Genomic DNA, 17,551 nt, shown 5'->3' on the forward strand with positions numbered 1-17,551 from the left:
GGACAGACACGCAGCAGAGCCCAGCTTCGTGTCCGTGAAGCAGCGGTTCGCCCAGCAGCAGCTCTGCCAGAGTGGAGCTGTCTGCCTCATTCTGTGACCCGCGGCTCTCCCTGGGCCTGGCCTCTTTTCCCCTAATAGATTCTAGTCCAGATCCATGCTGGGTGGCGCCAGTTCCTTGTGCTGACCCGTCTCACCACCTGACTCTCCCTTCTACTCCTCCTCTGCAGCTGAGCTGCGGGAGCCTGGACTCCTTCCCGCCTGCCTCCCGTGGTGCTGCCAGGACGGCTCTGGCAAGGGCTCTGGCTCTGGGTCCCCTCGCTGGCCCTGCCCCATGGTGGGTGGGGCCAGAGCAGCCCGTCCCAGTGGCACACTCACCCTGGCAGCGAGGGTTCCAGGGTGGTGTGTGTAGGAGCTCCGGGGTGCTTCCAGCCCAACTCTAGCCATGGCATCCCAGGAGGGCCTGCACAGGGGGTCCGGGCTTTCCCAGCAGCCTTGCTCAGGCAGCACTGGCTGCTGGGAGTGAAGAGGGTGCTCAGGGGGCAAAGCCTTCACCGGGCCAGGCGCTTCCACCCCGGTACTTGTCCGGCCAGTTCCACGAGAAGGAAAATGAAGCGCTAATAGGATCTGCCCAAGTGACAGAGCTGTGGCCAGCAGTGGAGGCAGCCTCCGGTCTGCAGCTCTCCAGCCTGCCAGGTTTGGAAAGTGCTTCTGACCACACTCCTTAGAAGGGCTGAGACCCACCCGATCAGATCCACCTAAACCCCTGCCTGGAACCCTTTGGTCCCCAGGCCACACTGCAGCACTGAGGGCTGCTTCCCCAGCCAGCCCGGAAAGCCCCGCGCTCGGGGCGCTAGCAGTCCCCAATCACACAGGTCACGTAATCTAACGCCTTGCTTTATTTCTGTAGAAAGCCCCAGCTTCAGCTCCCCAGGCCCCATCTTCAGGGCTACCGGAAGGTGGAGAAGCTCTGGGTACCGGTGCAGGAGGCATAGGGGACACCCCGGGAGCGAATCTGCAGGGTGTGGAAGGTGAGGGGCGGGTTGGGGCCGGAGGAGCCCGGGTTCAGGGACTCCGTGTGGGGCTCCATCACGGTCACTGGGACCGCATAGGACAGCATTTGGGGCCGGGCATCGTGGCGTTTCAGCGTGCCTTTGCCCAGGAGGTGCAGGATGCAGGACAGGACATCGGTGCTGCCACACGCAGCCCCTCTGCCAAGGCTGCTGACCAAGCCCCTGGGAGGGCACGGGCCCTTCTGCCACGCCTCCAGGACCTGGTACAGGAGACCAAAGAGTCAGAGACACCCGTTCGCCCCATTCGCTTCCACTCCAACCACAGGCTTCCTCCCAGGACAGGAGGTCCGGAGGACGTTAGGTGTCCCTGCCCTCACCCCTCACGTCCATGGGCTGCATGGTGAGCCAGCCACTCCAACCCCTCCTGTGGGCCGCCCCACCCCAGCCCCGGGCCCAGCGCCCACCAGGCAGACAAGCTGGTCGATGTGCAGCCCCTCGTCCCCGTGGGCCTTGAGGATGCGGACGATGAGGCAGTTCAGAAGGTTCCGCCTCTTCTCCAGGTTCCGCCCCTCTTCATCGGCCTTCAGGTGTGTCTGCGGCGGGAGGAGCCACACGTCGCCACGCCTTGGCCTGGGCTCCTCGCTGAAATCTCGAATCTTGAGCATCCCTGAAATACGCACCAGTCACTCGGGGGCCTGGGGGAGCCTGGCCCGGCTGAGCGGAGGGCCCTCTGGCCCTGAGGACGCACCTCCCGGGACATCCTTCTGCTGTTGAAGGTCCAGTGGGCCTCTTGGAGAGGTGAGAGGCCCAATTGCCTGATTCAGCATGTCCATAGGGAGCCCGGAGAGCGCAGACAGGCTCTCTGTAGACGCGGCCTTAAGAGAAGAGGCAGAGGGCGGTCAGGGCCTCCCAGGGCGCAGGGAGAGGAAGAGGGCTGAGGTCAGAAAAATGAGGGCCAGTGGGAGAGAGCAGGAAGGCAGGGGGGCTGGGCCACCTCCAGGCCGTCGAGCTGCAGCAGCAACCACATCTGCACAGTGGACACGTGCAGGGTCTGGTCCCCAAACCGCAGCTCGGCCCGGCCCAACCACGTCCACTGCAGCTGCCGCTGTGTGCCTCGCTCTAGGGCGGGGTGGCTCTGACCTGGAGAAGGACCAGGGTGGGGAGACAGGGGAAGGAGAGAGTGAGGGCCGGGAGCTTGCCCTCACCAGCTTTGCTGCTCCTCCTCCTCCTCCAACCCCCCAGCCTTTATTTTATTTTAATTTCTTTTGGTCCTGGGGATCGAACCCAGGGCCATTCTACCTCTGAGCTACACCCTCTGCTCTATTTTTTTTTTTTTTTTTTTTTTGGTGGTACTGGGGTTCCTGGAAGCCCTTCTACCTCCAGGCTACACTCCCAGACCTATTTTTATTTTTATATTTTTTTATTTGGAAACAGGGTCTCTTAAACCAGCGCGGCTAGCTTTGAACCTGCGTGATCCTCTTGTCTCAGCCTCCCAAGCACAGGGATTACAAGCGTGCACCACCATGCCCAGTGCTCTGCCCTATTTTTTATTCTTTATTTTTTGGAACAGGGTCTCACTGAGTTGCAAAGGGCCTCACTAAGTAGGAGCTGAGGCTGCTTCAAACCACTATCCTCCTGTCTTAGCCTCCCCAAAGCTGGGATTACAAGCGTGTGTGCCACCACACCCAGCTTTATAAATTTTTTTGAAACAGTGTCTCACTAGGCTGATCAGAGTCTCACTACTTACTGAAGACGTCCTCAAACCTGCAATCCTTCAATCTCAGCCTCTCCAAGTACTGGGATTACAAGGGTTCACTACCACACCTGGCCCCAGACCTATTTTTTTTTTCTTTCTTTTTTTACAGTACTGGGGATGGAACCCAGGGGCATTCTACCTCTGAGCTGCACTCCCAGCCCTAGTTTTTATTAATTATTTTGAAACAGGATCTCACTGAGTTGCAGAGGGCCTAAGTAGCTGAGGCTGTCTTAAAACTACGACCCTCCTGTCTCAGCCTCCCAAATGCTGGGATTACAAGTGTTCGCCACCACGCCCCGCAACTGGCCCCAGCTTTTATGGATGTGTGTGGGGGGGTCTCAATCTGAGATTTCACGTCTCAGCCTTCCCTGGGGCTGCACCCCTGGCAAGCGTCAGGTGTCTGGGAACCACCTGTACTAGCCCTGTGCCAAGCAGCTCCGATACGTGCCTAAGGGTGTCCAGTTTTTTTTTTTTAGGGAGATGAAATCTAAAATGAAAACCTGAGGCTCTTATCAAACTGGAATATTACAAGAGGAAGCTTCTCCCCCTGTTCTTCTGAGAACTTTCCAAGGGGCTTCCCACACGGGCCATCCTCCCTCTTGGGATTGGCTGCCCTGGCAGAGAGGCAGGGACTACAGGGGGCTGGCCGAGAAGGAGCCACACACCTACTCTGAGGGAAAGCCCTTTCTGGTGGCCTCTGAAGGAGGTTCAGGTACCTCGTCCCTCCATCCTCCCCCACACCCTCAAAGAGATTCCTGGGACCGCCAGCCCCACGGCAGAACCCGAGCACCTACCGAGCTCTGCCCCTTTCCTCCGCTACCTAAGGGACCTCTTTCCTCTCAGGTCCTTTCCCACTGCCCCCCAGGCCCCAGGCCCCTGCCCAGCTGCTCACTCTTGTTGTAGAAGTTGGAATATCGGTTCAAAGTGCCCCTCAGGAAGGAGGGCAGGCAGGTTCTAGGGTTCAGCATGTGGCCGATGGAGGCCACAGGCCAGCAGCGCGGGGACAGGACCAGCACGGACACCTCTGGCAGGGCGCCTTCGTAGTCGAGATCCTCACTCTCCTCTTCCTCCTCTCCCGCTGCCCCGTCAGTGGCCGCCGCTGCCCCAGAGGCCTCCGGCTCAGCTCTGCACGCCTGGCTGCTGGCCTTGAGGCCCACCTGGAGGGGCACAGGGTTCTGAGATGCTGAGGGCCTCCTCGGGGCCTCCCTTCCGTGGCTCAGTACTCCCCAGAACCCACCTGTATTTTCTTCTCGGTGTCTTCCAGCTTCAGGAGCTCCTGATCGAGCCTCTGGAGCTGGTAGACATGGAACTGGCGCTGCAGCTCGTCCGCCGAGCTCAGGCTCTGCAGCATCTGCTGCGGGAGGCGGTTGGGGAAGCAGAGGCCGATCTGCTCCAGCACGGCGCCCTCCAGCCAGCTGGAGCCCACGCCCAGGAGGCGGTCCGCCATGTAGTGCCTGCAGCACACAGCGCGCCAGGCCTCAGGTGGCGCAGCACTGCCCGGCTCCAGAGCCCCAGCCTGCCGCTGTGCGGGCTCCCAGGGCCCTGCGCTGACCTTGCCCCTGCCGTCCCGCGCCCCAGGCCCCAGCTCCCCTGCCCTAAGTCTGCACTCACTGGTAGTAATGCTCGAAGGTGGTGGCTATCTCCAGGCCAGAGAAAGTCAGGGCCGTTTCCAGGCATCGCTGCAGCTGTGCCAGCATCTCCATTCCCCGGGCTCCGCCGATCCGGCTGCCCTGGATGCGCTGGTCAATGTGTCGGGCAAACTGCTCACTCACCTGGCATCGGGAGAGCGGGGAAAACCGGGAGCCGTGTGTCGCAGAGCACGTGAGCAAGCGCGGTGGGAGAGCGGGCACACTGGGGCACCTCCACCACGAGTTCAATCCCCTTTCCTTGTAGGGCCGGGTGCAACCCAGGGCCTTGTACCTGCGAGCTACGCCCACTGCTCTATTTTACTTGGAGAGAGGGTCTCACTAAGTTGCTGAGGCTGGCTCTAAACCTACAATTCGCCCGTTTCAGCCTCCTAAACCCTGAGATTACAGGCCTCTACCACGGCACCTGGCTTCAATCCTTTTTTTTTTTTTTTTTTTTTTGTGGTACTGGGGCTTGAACTCAGAAGCATTCTACCTCCAAGCTATACCCCCAGCCCTATTTTTAATTAATTAATTAATTATTTTTTTTTTGTGTGGTGCTGGGGGTGGATCCAGAGGCTTTCTACCTCCGGGCTATACTCCCAGACCTATTTTATATTTTATTTGGAAACAGGGTCTCACTAAGTTGCTGAGAGCCTCACTAAGTAGATGAGGCTGGCTTTGAATCTGTGCGATCCTCCTGTCTCAGCCTCCCAAGCGCGGGGATTACAAGGGTGCACTACCACGCCTGGCTTATTTTATTTTTTTTTTGAAACAGGGTCTCACTGAGTTGCAAAGGGCCTCACTAAGTCAAATTTTTAATAACATGGTTATACACAATACATACTCGTTACAGAATGGAAATGGGGGATGGAACCCAGGGGCATTCTCCCTCTGAGCTGTATTTGGAGGGGCCTTTGGGGAGGTGGGGGAGGGAGCCTTACGTGGGCAGCTCTGAGAAACGGGAGCCTTTGCAAGGCGCCGGCACAGCCTTTCTGCAGCGCCAGCAAGAAGGCTGCCCGTGGCCCAAACAGCTCGGAACTTGACTTGTGCAGGTTGTAAAAACGTTCACAGTAGCGTGGCACAAAGTCGTTGTCCTGCCAGTAAGAGGTCAGGAAGTTGTTGACCTGGAAGGAAGGGGCAGGGCGTGAAGACGGCATCCCGCCACCGTGTCCCCCAGCCCCAGCCCGCGCTGGCCCACCTGCTCCTCCACCACAGCCCGCCAGCAGCGGGTCAGATTTTTCATGATGCTGCTCGGGAGACCCCGGGTGGCCAAGGCGCTCCAGTCACGGCTTCTGTCCCGGCCCCCTGTGGAGGCAGCGAGGTGTCAAGGGCAGGCCTTCCCTGACAGGCTGCCATCCGAGATGGTGCCCGTGGATGGGGTGGCCCAGCCAGGAGGGCAGAGGGAGGGGCGCGGACAGCGTGGAGTGGGGCTGAGGAGACGCTCACGGGGCTGCGGCGCGGCCTCACAGGGCTCCACGTGCACCAGCAGGTGGGTGAGGCGGCGCACCCGCGAGGAGAAGGCTGCGGCGCGGCTCTGGGGGTTGTGCGCAGCCTCGCGGCACTCCAGGTACTGGTTCAGCAGCCAGCCCAGGGGGCTGATGCCGTCCTCATCTGCAGGTGGGGAAGAAGGTCAGCTCTTGGCGTGGTGTCTGGGGAAGCGGGAGGCAGCGCTGCACGCTGCACGCTGCATGCTGCACGGGAGTGTGGAGGAAGCAATTGTGTAGAAATGACGCATGGCAGTCTCCTCTCCTGTTGGCACTTGGGAGATGGGGAGGTGAGGCATGCCCTGGGCAGGGAGGAGAGGGGCTAGGGTGACAGACACACGCACCGAAAGGGCCAAGGCGTAACCCGCGGTTCTGGAGTGGGGTCAGGGGGAGCGGGATAGCCCGCAGCTGGTTACCAGGCGAGGTGATGTTCTGCACCAGGGGGCTGACCAGGGCCTCCCAGCAGGTCTTGCCCAGCGCCTGGGCGGCCTCGTCGTCAGGGAGGAAGTGATCCGCAAAGTTCTGCTCCTGGCGCAGAGTCCCATTGAGTCTGGGGAGGAGGACGGAGAAGGGAGATTGAGATGTAAGGTCCAGTGTTCACCCAGCCAGCTCCCAGCCAGAACTCTCCCAGCACGCATCTCAGAGCCGCCTGAGCTAAGTGTATATCCCATGCCCAGCACCGGGAAATGTCTTCATCCTCTCGTCCTCTCCCTACACCTCAGAACACTTGGTCCTTCTTAAATTGTGTTAAAGCCCTATCTCACGGCCTCGCTACCATCCAGCCAGCAAACCCTTGTGATAACCCAACCAAAGGCCAGCCATGGTGGCACATGCTTTTAATCCCAGTACTGAGAAGCTGAGACAGGAGGATTGCAGCTTTATGGCCAGCCTCAGCTACTTAGGCCCTCTGCAACTTAGTGAGACCCTGTTTCAAAAATAAAGAATAGGTCGAGCATGGTGTTGCACGCTTGTAATCCCAGCATTTGGGAGGCTGAGATCTGAGGATCGCGGTTCAGACAGCCTCAGCTACTTAGGCCCTCTGCAACTCAGTAAGACCCTGTTTCAAAATAAAGAATAAAAAATTGGGCAGGGGGTGTAGCTTGGAGGTCAAATGCCTCTGGGTTCCATCCCCAGACCTGCAAAAATAAAACAAAATAAAGAATAGTACAGCTGGGTATGGAGGCGCATGTTTGTAATCCCAGCATTAAGGAGGCTGAGACAGGAGGGTCGCAGTTCGTGGACAGCCGCAGCTACTTAGTGAGGCCCTTTGCAATTCAGTGAGACCCTGTTTCAAAATAGAGAATAAAAAATAGGGCTGGGGATGTAGCTCGGAGGTAGAAGCGTGGTGGCACACGCTTGTTATCCCAGTATTTGGGAAGCTGAAACTGGAGGTTTGCGGACAGCCTCAGCTACTTAGTGAGGCCCTGTTTCAAAATAAAGAATAAAAAATAGGGCAGGGGGTATAGCTCAGAGGTCAAATGCCCCTGGGTTCCATCCCCAGATGCAAAAAAAAAAAAAAAAAAAAAAAAGAATAAAAATCCAGGCGTGGTGGTGCACGCTTGTAATCCCAGCACTTAGGAGGCGAGATAGGAGGACTGCACAGGTTCGAAGCCAGCCTCAGCTACTTAGTGAGGCTCTCAGCAACTTAGTGAGATTCGTTTCCAAATAAAGTCTTAAAAAATAGATCTGGATGCCAGGTGTGGTAGCACACGCTTGTAATCCCCCCTCCGCCTCCCCCCCCCCCTGGTTTAGGAGGCGAAGACAGGAGGATCGCTGGCTTAAAGAGACCCTGTTTCCAAATAAAAATGTAAAATAGATCTGGGAGTGTAGCCCGGAGGTAGAAGGGTTTCCAGGAACCCCAGTACCACACACACACAAACAAATTGGTCTGGGAGTATAGCCCAGAGGTAGAAAAGCCCAAGTTCCACCTCTAGTACCACCAAAAAAATAAAAAAGAAAAAACATTGGGCTAAGGGTGTAACTCAGAGGTAGAATGCTCTTGGGTTCCATTCCCAGTACTGCAAAAACAAACAAAAAACCCAAAGAACAAACAATTGGGATGGGGGTGTAGCTCAGAGATAGAATGCCCCTGGGTTCAACCCCCGCCCCATAACCTGGCCTTCCGCACAGACAGGCAAGCAGCTGCCCACACACCTGGAGCTCAGGTGCAGGAGGCTCCTGCGGTCCTCTGCTATGTCCTGGCTCCAGGCCTGTGCGCGGACCATGTAGAAGAGGCGGGTGTGACGGCACAGCTGCTCCCGGAAGGCCGGCCAGACAGTGGGCCCGGGGCCCAGGACCTCCAGCCCGCGGATGCGTGTGTCGACGCCACCCTGTAACGCACACAGGACCAGTTTCCCTCCTGTGCCCCACAGCTTCCTTGGCGCGGGCTGGGGTTGGCGCCGCCCCCAGGCCTCACCCCGGAGCTGCCCGAGACCCAGGCTCAAGGCCTGCAGAGCGCAGGGCTCAGAGCTCATATCCAGGGGTCACCCGCCGCGCCCACCTGCTGGCAGCGCTTGACACGAATCTGGATGACGGGCCAGAAGCGGGTCAGGTTCTCCAGGAGGGTCACCCGGCTGGCGCAGGGCATCACGTTTACCTGGCGGGGCAGAAGGGGCTGTCACCCATACATGTGCGATGGGAGTGTTGGGCGCACCGTGGGACATGGGGCTCCTGCTGAAGGGCTCCTAATGCCCTCACACAGGTACTGGGAACACGGACTCTGCTCTCTGGGGGCTCAAGACAGGCGGGAGGCAGATCCTGCGAGGGGTGGGCTAACGACGCAGCGGCCCCTACCGCGTTGAGCTCCGTGTTAAGAGAGTTGGTGCTGTCGCCCCCGCACACCACCAGCCGGGCTGGCATATAGCTCGAGTCCTCCCCAGCCACCAGCACGGTCAGCTGCCTGGAGTGGGGAGGAGGAACCAGTGGGCACTGGAGCGAGTCATGTCTGTGCAGACGGAGCCCAGGGCTCTTAACACAATCAGAGGTGCTTCCCCCAGGTCAAACAAGCACAGGGCAGTCAGGAGGAAGCATGTGGCCGTGGGTGGGGCATATCACCTGATGAGGACGCCCGGGCGCATGTGCAAGGTGATGTAGTGGGAGCCGGCGCTGCCACTGGACTCCCAGTAGGTCCTGGGGTTGCGGTCCATCAGCTTGCTGGCCCGGTGCGGGTTGGAGGACACCTCCACCTTCTCCCAGCACGTGTCCTCCTTCACGTCCGCACTGGAGCCTGGGGTTCAACAGGAAGGGTGGAGGTCACAGCCTGGTTAAGTAGAGAGGGGAATACATAGGAGTGGGGACGTCCAGGGGGCACAAACCCTGGCACAGATATCTGAGGAACACATCAAAGAAAGGGGTGTTGATGGGCCGGCGGGTTCGTCTGTGGTCTTCGATCTGGCCCAGCACCATCTGTAGCCGGGAACATCAGAGAGAAAGGGCATGGGGAGGAGGGAGGAACACAGGGAGGCAGCAGTTGCAGAGGGCCTCGCTGAGTAGCTGAGGCTGTCCACGAACCGCGATCCTCCCGTCTCAGCCTCCCAAGCACGCGTCACCATGCTCGGCTTGGGTTCCATATTCTTGGGCAGCTTTGAACCCACCAGCTTCCTCCTGCCCTTCCTCCTGACCTGGACGCAGCCGCCCAGGATGTTGGTGGTGAGCTTCCGGTAGAGGTGGGCGTGCTTCTCACACTTGAACACCATGTCCCGAAGCTCTTGCGCCAGCTCCAGCTTGCCCAGGTGCTTTTCCAGGGCCTTGGAGATGGCATCTCGGGCGCCCAGCTGATTCAGCACCACGGCGTAGTCCCTGCTTGCCGAAGCCAGGCGGTGCAGGAAGAAGATGAGCTCCTGGAGCACCTGGGAGGGGACAGCAGGGCCGTGGCGGATCCAGGGGACCGGCGTGAGGGCACCACGGTGGCACAGACCCACCCTGTGCTGGGTGCTGGGGTGCAGCCGTGATCAAGACCAAGTAAAAGGACAGGGATGGGGAGACGCTAGAGCCAGGGCAGACAGAGAAGCAAAAGAGAAAGGGCCGAGGGACGCCCGCCACCCTGGGCTCTGGGCTGCAGAGGGTGCTGCCAACAGGTGCAGGGAACAGCCCGGTCCTCTCAATTGGGCCCGGCCGCGCCGAGAACCAGTCGCAGGGCGGCCACGTTCTGAGATCTTCAGGCTCCAGTACAGACACCTGGAAGGCTGGGTGGGGCCCAAGAGGGACTGGGTTTGTGTGAAGACCCTGAGGACATCAAATGAAACCTGGATACGGCACAGGTGAGGACCCTGGACACCCACTGCGGCCCTGAACCCTCCCGAAGCCTCTGTGCTCAGGACGCTGGTCTGCGCCAGCCCCGCCGCCTCCTTCGGCCCCCTTTTCTCCACACACCCAGCCATAAAAGGAGCCACTGAGGTTCTTATTTGTTTATATAATAAGAGGACACGTAAGTTCATGCAAATGGCTACCAATAAATGGCTTGGGGGTCACTGAATGGAAATTCAAGTGGGAACACGAATTTTCAATGTAAACCTTGTTATATCATGTTGTTTTGGTAGCTGTGTGAATGTATTACCTATTTTTTTTTTTTTTTTACGGTACTGGGGATTAAGCCCAGGGGCATTCTCCCTACCAGTGACACCCCCAGGCCTATTTTTTATTCTTCATTTTTGTTATTTTATTTATTTTTTTTGCAGGTCTGGGGATGGAATCCAGGGACATTCGACCTCCAAGCTACACCGCCTGCCCTATTTTTTATTCCTTATTTTGAAACAGGGTCTCACTGAGTTGCAAAGGGCCTCACTAAGTAGCTGAGGCTATCCTCAAACCACTATCCTCCGGTCTCAGCCTCCTGAATGCTGGGATTAGAAGCGTGCGCCACCATGCCTGGGTTTACTTTTGTGTGTGTGTGTGGTACTGGGATTCCTGGAAGCCCTTCTACCTTCGGGCTACACTCCCAGACCTTTTTTTTTGTTTGTTTTGTTTTGAAACAGGGTCTCTTAAGCCAGTGCGACTGGCTTCGAACCTGCGCGATCCTCCTGTCTCCGCCTCCCAAGCGCGGTGATTACAAGCGTGCGCCACCACGCCTGGCTTGTATTACCTAATTTGTGTGTGTGTGTGTGTGGGGGGGTACTGTGCGTGGAACCCAGGTGCTTTCTACTTCTGGGCTACATCCCCAGCCCTATTTGATAATTTATTTGGAAACAGGGTCTAGTGTCTCAATAAGTTGCTGAGAACCTCACTAAGTAGCTGAGGCTGGCTTCGAACCTGTGCGATCCTCCTGTCTCAGCCTCCCAAGCGCTGGGATTACAAGCGTGCACCACCACGCCTGGCTGTATTACCTATATATTAAAAATAAAATTCAATATTAAAGCAAAACTTCAACCAAGTAACAGGGCCCTGTGGTGCCCTCCAAGCCTTGCCCGGGGCGGGTCCCCTCCCTCCCAGCAGGGCAGGGGTACCTCTCGGTCGGTGTTGGGGGACCGCAGGCAGGTCATGCAGGCGTCCATGGCTTCATGCCAGGGGAGCAGCAGCGCCTCAGCGAAGTCCACTAGCGGCATCAGGATTCTGGGGGACGGCAGAGAGGTGTGAGCTGGCCCGAGGTCCCCGCGGCCAGCGCCCCGCTCGCCAGCCCTCACCTCAGTGTGGTCAGGTGCAGGGCCTTGTTGGTAGCTGGTGTGTCCAGACTCCGCATCAGCACGAGGAAGGGCTGGGGCTGCCGCTGGAGCTGCAGCAAGCACAGCTTGACCTCGCCGTCCCGGTCTCCCTCAGAGTGGAGGGCTTGTTCCAGGTCCACAAGGACTTTTCCAGCTGGACCCAGACCCTCCACCAGAGGCTGCAGGGCAGAACTGGGCTTCTGAGATGGGGCTTCTTTCACCACGGGAAGAGGTATTTTGTAAGAGCCATTGTTAGTGATGTAAAGGCTCAGAAAAGGACACATTCATAACTTTCTTTTTTTCTTTCTTTCTTTTTTCAGTACTGGGGATGGAACCCAGGGGCATTGCACCTCTGAGCTACACCCCCTATCCATTTTCATTTTTTTTGGTGGTACTAGGGATGGAACCCTTCTACCTCCGGGCTACACTCCCAGACCCATTTTATATTGTTTTTATTTGAAAACAGGGTCTCTTAAGCCAGCGGGGCTGGCTTCGAACCTGCGCGATCCTCCTGTCTCCGCCTCCCAAGTGCAGGGATTACAAGCATGCGCCTCCATGCCCAGCTATTACTCTTTATTTTGAAATAAGGTCTCACTGAGTTGCAAAGGGCCTCACTAAGTAGCCCCTGAGGCTGTCCATGAACTGCGATCCTCCCATCTCAGCCTCCCAGATGCTGGGACTCCAAGCGTGGCCCCCCAGCCCGGCTCTGACCCCTACCTTTCACTGTGGCTGTGTCTTCTGATTCCGGAGCCTGCGCTTGGGCTTTTAGCAGGAGCACATCTTGCTGGGCTTCTAGAAAGGATGGGTAGGCTGGCTGCCCGGCCAGGGCCTCGGGCCCGTATTTCCTGTAGACGTGACAGTTGAGCAGGTCCCTGAGGGCACTCTCGTCGAGCCGCTGTGGCAGAGCCAGCAGCAGGTCCTGGGCCAGCTCTATGGGCACCACCAGCTCAGCCAGGATCTCGTCATCCAGAATGTACTGCAGGGAGAAGCTCTCATTACAGGCAGGGCCGCAGGGGGCACCTGGCCGGGCATGTCCCTGTATCCCCCTCCACCCTGCACCTATTACCACGGCTGGCAGCTGGCTCCTCCCACACTGGCCCCTCTGAACATTCCAGGCCCCTTCCCTGAAGCCTCCTGCTATCTGGAACCTTCCAAATGTCTATCACGGCCCAGCCCTCCCAGCGGCACCTTCAACCAAGCGCCTCTACCTCCCCCTCCAGGTTCTCCTGGAGGGTCTGGAGAACCTCCTGGTGGTCAGATGCATCCAGCTTCCTGATGAAGAAGAGAAGCTCCCACCACTCGGCCTGGGTCAGGTGTTCGCTCTCCTCCTCATCCTCCTCCTCGGGCAGCGCGTAAGGCACAGCACAGAGCTCAGCCATGGGCTTCCAGCGCCAGGAGGGCAGGGCTGCGCAGAGGGCCGCGGGCACACGGCCACGTCACTGCCCACCGGCCTGCCCCCGGGCCTTGCTCAGAGCTGACCCTGCACCCTCCCTGCGCTCACCTCCGCCCAGGGCTCTGCTGGCCACTGCCCCCTGGTACTCTTCCGCCGGGACCACATCCTCGATGTCCTCCTCAAAGCCCAGTATCTCGAGCATGTGCCAGTGCACCCAGTAGGTGCGGCCTGTGGACTCCCACAGCACCTGGAGGATGGGGGCTGGCTAATGACGCTGCGACCAGGGGTGAAGACTCGGAGTCCACAGGGTGACCGCCTGGCCAGGCTTGGAAATCCCTGCACATGGCCAGGCACTGGCCTATGGAGAACGTGGACACAGCCTGCAGGGCGCTGCCCTCTCCGTGACGAGATGTGCCCGCCTCTCCTCTCACCTGTCCTCCATGGCTTCCGCCTCTACACGCTTATCCTGCCTCAGGCGCCCCATCCCCCGATCCTCACATTTTCGGGGAATCTAACTATATTAGTTTCTTCAAGAGTGTGAGCCTTTGATGCCCAGGTATCCTCAGTCCTTCCAATGGCCCCCATGTCAGCTGCTGACCCCCTTTTTTTGTGGTACTGGGGACTGAACCCAGGGGCATTCCACCTCTGACCTCTGAACTACAACCCCAGCCCTATTTTTTATTTTTATTTTTTTTGCAGTACTGGGGGTTGAACCCAGGGGCATTCTACCTCCGAGTTACATCCCCAGCCCTATTTTTTTATTCTTTATTTTGAAACAGGGTCTCACTACATTGCGAAGGGCCTCACTAAGTAGCTGAGGCTGGCCGCAAACCTGTGATCCTCCTGTCTCAGCCTCCCAAGTCCTGTGATCATAAGCAGGAGCCACCACGCCTGGCTTGCTGACCCCTTTTTACCATCTTGATCTATTTTTTTTTTTTTTTTTTTTTTTTTTGCAGGTTTGGGGATGGAATCCAGGTGCACTCTACCTCCGAGCTACACCCCAGCCCTATCTTTTATTCTTTATTTTGAAACAGGGTCTCACTGAGTTGCAAAGAGCCTAAGTAGCTGAGGCTGTCCATAAACCACGATCCTCCCATCTCAGCCTCCCAAATGCTGGGATCACAAGCGTGCGCCTCCACGCCTGGCTGGACCACCTAGATCTTACTGAGTTTTCTCCTTGGTGGCCCGGCCCTTTCCTCGTATGAAAGGCCCAGCCAGGAATAGATTCCCAACAATGTCCCATCCGGGCGCTTCTCTCACCTGCACAGGGGGCACGCCGTTATTGCTCTGCCGGAACTCGCCCTCATCCCCAACACTGATTTCCTCGTAATCCTCCAGCATGCGCACTCGCATCCCAGGCTGCAGCATGTCCCGTACGTACAGGGCGTAGGTATTGCCACTTGCGAACTCGGATCGAGGGCGAAACCTCCTCGACCTCCGGAAGGAGAGCTGGGCCTGGGCGGGCGGGTGGCCCAGGCTGGCATCTGCTGGCTGAGGCTGAAAAATGGAAAAGGGGGACCGGGCCACGCTCCCTGGTCTGCGCGAGGCCCAGTCCCAGCGCATGGCCTGCACCAGCTCAGAGATCAGGGTGCCCATGGCCAAGCTGAACTCCAGCTCCAGCCGGGCCCTGTCCCCGCTCGGGTCCTCTGCAACAGGGTTGTTCTGGCCTCCTGGTTCTACAGCACTGTCGTTCAGCTGGTCCAGCAGGGAGGTGACGTGCAGGTACCGCTTCACCAGGGAGAAGAGCAGCCTTCCTGGCACCTGCGGGATACCCCCGCTGGCTTCAGCAGTGCTCTCTTACAGGAACCAAGGCCGTCCCTGACATCCTGCTCACAGCCTGCTCGCCCCGGCCCCTCACGGGATACCTGTGGCAGCTGAATGCCCTCGAAAGACATGGGATGTTCAGAGAGCGTGGCCTGTGCAAACAGTGCCAGCAGGGCACAGCGGCTGTCAAAATCCAGGTGTTTCTCAATGGCTTCTTGTTGGCTCAGTGACAGAAGGATCTGGGTCCGGGTCCCTGTAACCCACACCGCAGTCAGCAACCATTCCCTAACCCAGCCTTCCCCGGCATCGCTCCTGGGCTGCGTGTTCTAGGGACGGAGCGCAGGGGTGACCTCCTGCTCAGGTACTCCCTCAACCCTATTTTATCTTCTTTTTTTATGGTGCTGGGTATGGAACCCAGGGGCATCCTACCTCCGAGCGACACCCCTGACCTATTTTTTATTCTTTATTTTGAAACGGGTCTCACCGAGTTGCCAAGGGCTTCACTAAGTAGCTGAGGCTGGCCATGAACCGCCATCCTCCGGTCTCAGCCTCCCGAATGCTGGGATTACAAGCGTGCCCACCACGCCCAGCTATTTTTTTGTCTTGAAATGGTCTCACTATGTTGCTCAGTCTTAAGAAGACTCTCATCAACTTAGCGAGACCCTGTTTCCAAAAAGAAATAAATTTGGGCTGGGGGTGTTGCTCGAAGGTGTAATGTCTCTGGGTTCAATCCCCAGGAAAACACACACACACACACACACACACACACACACACACACACACACACAAAAGGGCTAGGGGCTGTAGGTAAAATGCCACTGGGCTCAGTCTATAGTGACATACACACACACAACAAAAAACAGGGAACAGATTCTTACAAGTTACTGGCACTGTCTTAAACCTTAAATCCTCCTGTCTCAGTCTCCAAAGTACTAGGATTACAGACATATGCCATCATCCCCAGCTTCTCCTAGACTTTTTAATTTTTTCTTCCTGTGGTACTGGGGATTGAACCCAGGGGAATTCTACCTCTGAGCTATCCATCCTAGATTCTCACTAGGTTGCTAAGAGTCTCACTACATTGCTGAGGCTTTTTTTTTTGGTGGTGGTATTGGGGTTCCTGGAAGCCCTTCTACCTCCGGGCTACACTCCCAGACCTATTTTTTTAAATATATTTTTATTTGGAAACAGGGTCTCTTAAGCCAGCGAGGCTGGCTTCGAACCTGCGCGATCCTCCTGTCTCCGCCTCCCAAGCGCGGGGATTACAAGAGTGCGCCACCACGTCCGGCTGAGGCTATCTTTGAACCTGCAATCCTCCTATCTCAGCCTCCCAAGTAAGCCAAAATTTCCGCCCCCCCCCCACAGTACTTGTCCAAACAGTAGACTCTTTCTTTGCATAGAAACCCAATGAAATAAAGTTCTTACAGATTAGGACAGCTTTTCTTCTCTGCAGATACCCCCCACCCCCACCTTCCTTTTCCAACTCTACGAGAGGGCAACAGAATCTTTACGTACTGATGAGGGCTGAGGCTCCCGGCACAGTGTCCTTGGAGTCCCTGAGCAGACCCAGCCCCTCTCCTGCTCTCCCTTCTTCCCCATGCTCTTCCTCACCAGCATCGTGGGAGGACAGGGCTTGTATCATCCGGCCCGCGCTCCAGCGGATCTGATAATCAGGACTACTCAGCATGTGCATGAGCAAGTCTAGGACCCTGGGGTCTTTGAAGACGCCCGTGAGGGGCTCGATGCTGGCGTAGGCGCTGAGCACATGGACGGTGTGGAGCAAAGGGGCGGGAGGGACGGTGCCCACACACTCCTCCAGCTGCCGAAGGGCCCTCTGAATCAGGGACTTCACGTCAGCTTCCATCTCCCCCAGCACGGACTGGTCCAGCGCCCCCGCTTCTGCGGGCTCCCGGGAGGGCCCGATGACCCGGCCGTCCTCGCCCAGCATCTTGTGGCAGTTGGCATAGACCTCGTCGTCAGACATCCACAGCAGGATGTGCTCCGCCTTGCAGTCCACTTGGCCGGAGCCCCCCTCCCCATCCTCTCCGCGCCGCAGGACGAGCCAGCGGATCTGGTACTCGGGGTGCCCGTCGTGGCCCACCCGCTGGCGGACCAGCTCGTCAGGGTAGGCATGCAAGCCAGGCCCCAGGGGCACCCTGAACTCCCGGTAGCGGAGCTCGCCCACCATCTTGGCACCTAGGACACAGGAAAGGAGAAGGAAGCAGAGTGAGCGGAGAGGTCAGGACTTAAGGGCATACAGGAGTTGGGGTAGCAAATGCGGCAACAGCTGTCGGCCAGGCGGGAGCTGGGCCAGGAGCCGCCCAGGCTGGCTGGAGCCGGGCGGCGAGGCAGGGGAACACTGGGGTGTTTGTTCTGAGAGAACAAAATCTGGAGACTAAAGTCTCCCAGCCACGCTGTGTGCCCGGAGCGGGTGTTTTGGAAAGGTGGGAGGGGCAGGTCGGCCTGGGAATCACAAGAGTTCCAAAGCCCTGGGGTCTGGGAGGACTTTCTCTTCACGTGCAGCTAGAGGGGTCTGCTGGGTGGGGTCTGGGGAGGGGGTCCGCGGGAGAGGCGTGCTGTCCCTCCGCGCGGACACCGGGCTGTGCTAGGCAGAGACCGCAGGCTGATGCTGGCGGCTGCAGTGGAGGGCCGGCTGCAGTGGAGGGCCGGAGGGCCGGGCGGAGGCCGCAGCCCGGAGGCGGGGGAGGCCCTGCACGGGTGGGAGGCGAAAGGGGTGTAGACGACAGAGCGGGGTCCGGGGGCGCGCGGGTGCGGGGAAAGGCCGGGCAGGGGGCGCTGGCCACCTGGGGTCCACCGGTCCGCGAGCCTGTCCTGGCGGGGGCGAGGCGAGCTGGCGGCTGGGCCGGGGTCGGGCGGGCG

At 58.3% G+C, this 17,551-nt stretch overlaps 1 protein-coding gene across 3 annotated transcripts; it reads right to left on the reverse strand.

Annotated features, from left to right (window-relative positions):
- Positions 1 to 946: 946 nt before the first annotated feature.
- CUL7 (cullin 7) lies at positions 947 to 16,859 on the reverse strand (the record flags this gene model as incomplete). Of its 3 annotated transcripts, none has more annotated exons than XM_080700656.1 (25): positions 947 to 1,270; positions 1,475 to 1,677; positions 1,759 to 1,885; positions 2,005 to 2,150; positions 3,659 to 3,923; positions 4,004 to 4,220; positions 4,378 to 4,538; positions 5,336 to 5,518; positions 5,593 to 5,699; positions 5,841 to 6,005; positions 6,295 to 6,428; positions 8,033 to 8,208; positions 8,379 to 8,474; positions 8,672 to 8,777; positions 8,933 to 9,104; positions 9,193 to 9,283; positions 9,499 to 9,726; positions 11,320 to 11,425; positions 11,497 to 11,728; positions 12,226 to 12,487; positions 12,723 to 12,919; positions 13,016 to 13,154; positions 14,168 to 14,668; positions 14,773 to 14,924; positions 16,283 to 16,859. In XM_080700656.1, 25 exons carry the CDS (start codon positions 16,857 to 16,859, stop codon positions 947 to 949), a joined length of 5,067 nt encoding a protein of 1,688 aa, XP_080556782.1. The 3 variants fall into 3 exon arrangements, with proteins under 3 accessions (XP_080556782.1, XP_080556781.1, XP_080556780.1); XM_080700655.1 differs by having other exon boundaries at positions 5,811 to 6,005; XM_080700654.1 differs by having other exon boundaries at positions 16,187 to 16,859.
- Positions 16,860 to 17,551: the final 692 nt, after the last annotated feature.

Source organism: Muscardinus avellanarius, assembly GCF_963383645.1.
Source record: "Muscardinus avellanarius genome assembly, chromosome: 8".
NCBI classification, from domain to species: Eukaryota; Metazoa; Chordata; class Mammalia; order Rodentia; family Gliridae; genus Muscardinus; species Muscardinus avellanarius.